The 3,805-nt window shown below is 52.0% G+C and overlaps 1 protein-coding gene across 1 annotated transcript; it reads left to right on the forward strand.

The window, feature by feature from the left end:
* On the forward strand, positions 1-594 carry LOC135571553 (gamete and mating-type specific protein A-like). The gene is made up of 2 exons (XM_065018152.1): positions 1-172; positions 464-594. Exons 1-2 carry the CDS (start codon positions 1-3, stop codon positions 592-594), a joined length of 303 nt encoding a protein of 100 aa, XP_064874224.1.
* The last annotated feature ends 3,211 nt before the right edge of the window (positions 595-3,805 follow it).

Below are 3,805 nucleotides of genomic sequence, written 5' to 3' on the forward strand. Positions count from 1 at the left end.
ATGGCGGTGGACGTCGTGTTCATTTTCCTGTTGTTTTACATCTACAAGGCGACCTTCTTCCCGCTGGTGGTGAAGTGCCCAGTGACCCCTGTCCCAGTGACCCCTATCCCAGTGACCCCTAACCCAGTGAACCCTGTCCCAGTTGACCCCTGTCCCAGTGACCCCTGTCCCAGTGACCCCTAACCCAGTAACCCCTGTCCCAGTGACCCCTATCCCAGTGAACCCTAACCCAGTGAACCCTGTCCCAGTTGACCCCTGTCCCAGTGACCCCTGTCCCAGTGATCCCTGTCCCAGTTGTCCCCTGTCCCAGTGACCCCTATCCCAGTGACCCCTAACCCAGTGAACCCTGTCCCAGTTGACCCCTGTCCCAGTGACCCCTATCCCAGTGACCCCTATCCCAGTGAACCCTGTCCCAGTTTACCCCTGTCCCAGTGACCCCTGTCCCAGTTGTCCCCTGTCCCAGTGACCCCTATCCCAGTGACCCCTAACCCAGTGAACCCTGTCCCAGTTGACCCCTGTCCCAGTGACCCCTATCCCAGTGACCCCTATCCCAGTGACCCCTGTCCCAGTGACCCCTATCCCAGTGACCCCTAACCCAGTGAACCCTGTCCCCGTTGACCCCTGTCCCAGTGACCCCTGTCCCAGTGACCCCTAACCCAGTGAACCCTGTCCCAGTGACCCCTGTCCCAGTGACCCCTATCCCAGTGAGTTGGACTACCAGGTAGGGCTATTACTAAAAACAGAGCACAACATTTTTACCTGATCATTGCCATGATCCTACGTTTTCCCTGACCAACCGTACTAGGAAAAACTCTGAGGCCTAAGTATAACAAAGCCAGCATGACATTGGTATCGATCAGTGCATTACTTTGTCGCATTACTTTGTCGCGACATACAGTCGAGAAGAACTACTGAATATAAGATCAGCGTCAACTCACCATCAGTACGACCAAGAATATGTTTTTCGCGACGCGGATCCTGTGTTCTGCCTTACAAACAGGACAACGGAATGGATCGCATGCAGCGACCCAAAAAAACGACTCCGAAAAAGAGGGAAACGAGGCGGTCTTCTGGTCAGACTCCGGAGACGGGCACACCGTGCACCACTCCCTAGCATTCTTCTTGCCAATGTCCAGTCTCTTGACAACAAGGTTGATGAAATCCGAGCTAGGGTAGCATTCCAGAGGGACATCAGAGACTGTAACGTTCTGTGCTTCACGGAAACATGGCTCACTGGAGAGACGCCATCCGAAGCGGTGCAGCCAATCGGTTTCTCCAGGCATCGCGCCTACAGAAACAGACACCTTTCTGGCAAGAAGAGGGGCGGGGGCATATGCCTTATGGCTAACGAGACATGGTGTGATGAAAGAAACATACAGGAACTCAAATCCTTCTGTTCACCTGATTTAGAATTCCTCACAATCAAATGTAGACCGCATTATCTACCAAGAGAATTCTCTTCGATTATAATCACAGCCGTATATATCCCCCCCCCCAAGCAGACACATTGATGGCTCTGAACGAACTTTATTTAACTCTTTGCAAACTGGAAACCATTTATCCGGAGGCTGCATTCATTGTAGCTGGGGATTTTAACAAGGCTAATCTGAAAACAAGACTCCCTAAATTTTATCAGCATATCGATTGCGCAACCAGGGGTGGAAAAACCTTGGATCATTGTTACTCTAACTTCCGCGACGCATATAAGACCCTGCCCCGCCCCCCTTTCGGAAAAGCTGACCACGACTCCATTTTGTTGATCCCTACCTACAGAAAGAAACTAAAACTAGAGGCTCCCACGCTGAGGTCTGTCCAACGCTGGTCCGACCAAGCTGACTCCACACTCCAAGACTGCTTCCATCACGTGGACTGGGATATGTTTCGTATTGTGTCAGATAACAACATTGACGAATACGCTGATTCGGTGTGCGAGTTCATTAGAACGTGCGTTGAAGATGTCGTTCCCATAGCAACGATTAAAACATTCCCTAACCAGAAACCGTGGATTGATGGCAGCATTCGCGTGAAACTGAAAGCGCGAACCACTGCTTTTAATCAGGGCAAGGTGTCTGGGAACATGACCGAATACAAACAGTGCAGCTATTCCCTCCGCAAGGCTATCAAACAAGCTAAGCGTCAGTACAGAGACAAAGTAGAATCTCAATTCAACGGCTCAGACACAAGAGGCATGTGGCAGGGTCTACAGTCAATCACGGACTACAGGAAGAAATCCAGCCCAGTCACGGACCGGGATGTCTTGCTCCCAGGCAGACTAAATAACTTTTTTGCCCGTTTGAGGACAATACAGTGCCACTGACACGGCCTGCAACGAAAACATGCGGTCTCTCCTTCACTGCAGCCGAGGTGAGTAAGACATTTAAACGTGTTAACCCTCGCAAGGCTGCAGGCCCAGACGGCATCCCCAGCCGCGCCCTCAGAACATGCGCAGACAAGCTGGCCGGTGTGTTTACGGACATATTCAATCAATCCCTATACCAGTCTGCTGTTCCCACATGCTTCAAGAGGGCCACCATTGTTCCTGTTCCCAAAAAAGCTAAGGTAACTGAGCTAAATGACTACCGCCCCGTAGCACTCACTTCCGTCATCATGAAGTGCTTTGAGAGACTAGTCAAGGACCATATCACCTCCACCCTACCTGACACCCTAGACCCACTCCAATTTGCTTACCGCCCAAATAGGTCCACAGACGATGCAATCTCAACCACACTGCACACTGCCCTAACCCATCTGGACAAGAGGAATACCTATGTGAGAATGCTGTTCATCGACTACAGCTCGGCATTCAACACCATAGTACCCTCCAAGCTCGTCATCAAGCTCGAGACCCTGGGTCTCGACCCCCCCTGTGCAACTGGGTACTGGACTTCCTGACGGGCCACCCCCAGGTGGTGAGGGTAGGCAACAACATCTCCTCCCCGCTGATCCTCAACACTGGGGCCCCACAAGGGTGCGTTCTGAGCCCTCTCCTCTACTCCCTGTTCACCCACGACTGCGTGGCCACGCACGCTCCAACTCAATCATCAAGTTTGCGGACGACACAACAGTGGTAGGCTTGATTACCAACAACGACGAGACGGCCTACAGGGAGGAGGTGAGGGCCCTCGGAGTGTGGTGTCAGGAAAATAACCTCACACTCAACGTCAACAAAACTAAGGAGATGATTGTGGACTTCAGGAAACAGCAGAGGGAACACCCCCCTATCCACATCGATGGAACAGTAGTGGAGAGGGTAGCAAGTTTTAAGTTCCTCGGCATACACATCACAGACAAACTGAATTGGTCCACTCACACAGACAGCATCGTGAAGAAGGGGCAGCAGCGCCTCTTCAACCTCAGGAGGCTGAAGAAATTTGGCTTGTCACCAAAAGCACTCACAAACTTCTACAGATGCACAATCGAGAGCATCCTGGCGGGCTGTATCACCGCCTGGTACGGCAACTGCTCCGCCCTCAACCGTAAGGCTCTCCAGAGGGTAGTGAGGTCTGCACAACGCATCACCGGGGGCAAACTACCTGCCCTCTAGGACACCTACACCACCCGATGTTACAGGTAGGCCATAAAGATCATCAAGGACATCAACCACCCGAGCCACTGCCTGTTCATCCCGCTATCATCCAGAAGGCGAGGTCAGTACAGGTGCATCAAAGCTGGGCCCGAGAGACTGAAAAACAGCTTCTATCTCAAGGCCATCAGACTGTTAAACAGCCACCACTAACATTGAGTGGCTGCTGCCAACACACTGACACTGACTCAACTCCAGCCACTTTAATAATGGGAATTGATG

Source organism: Oncorhynchus nerka, linkage group LG4 (assembly GCF_034236695.1).
Source record: "Oncorhynchus nerka isolate Pitt River linkage group LG4, Oner_Uvic_2.0, whole genome shotgun sequence".
Classification (NCBI taxonomy): domain Eukaryota; kingdom Metazoa; phylum Chordata; class Actinopteri; order Salmoniformes; family Salmonidae; genus Oncorhynchus; species Oncorhynchus nerka.

Bases quoted from the DNA above. Each gene is read 5' to 3' on its own strand.
- LOC135571553 (XM_065018152.1), top strand. From the start codon at position 1: ATGGCGGTGGACGTCGTGTTCATTTTCCTGTTGTTTTACATCTACAAG. The intron at 173-463 runs GTGACCCCTAAC...CCCCTGTCCCAG, and splicing joins TCCCAGTGACCCCTGTCCCA to TGACCCCTATCCCAGTGACC.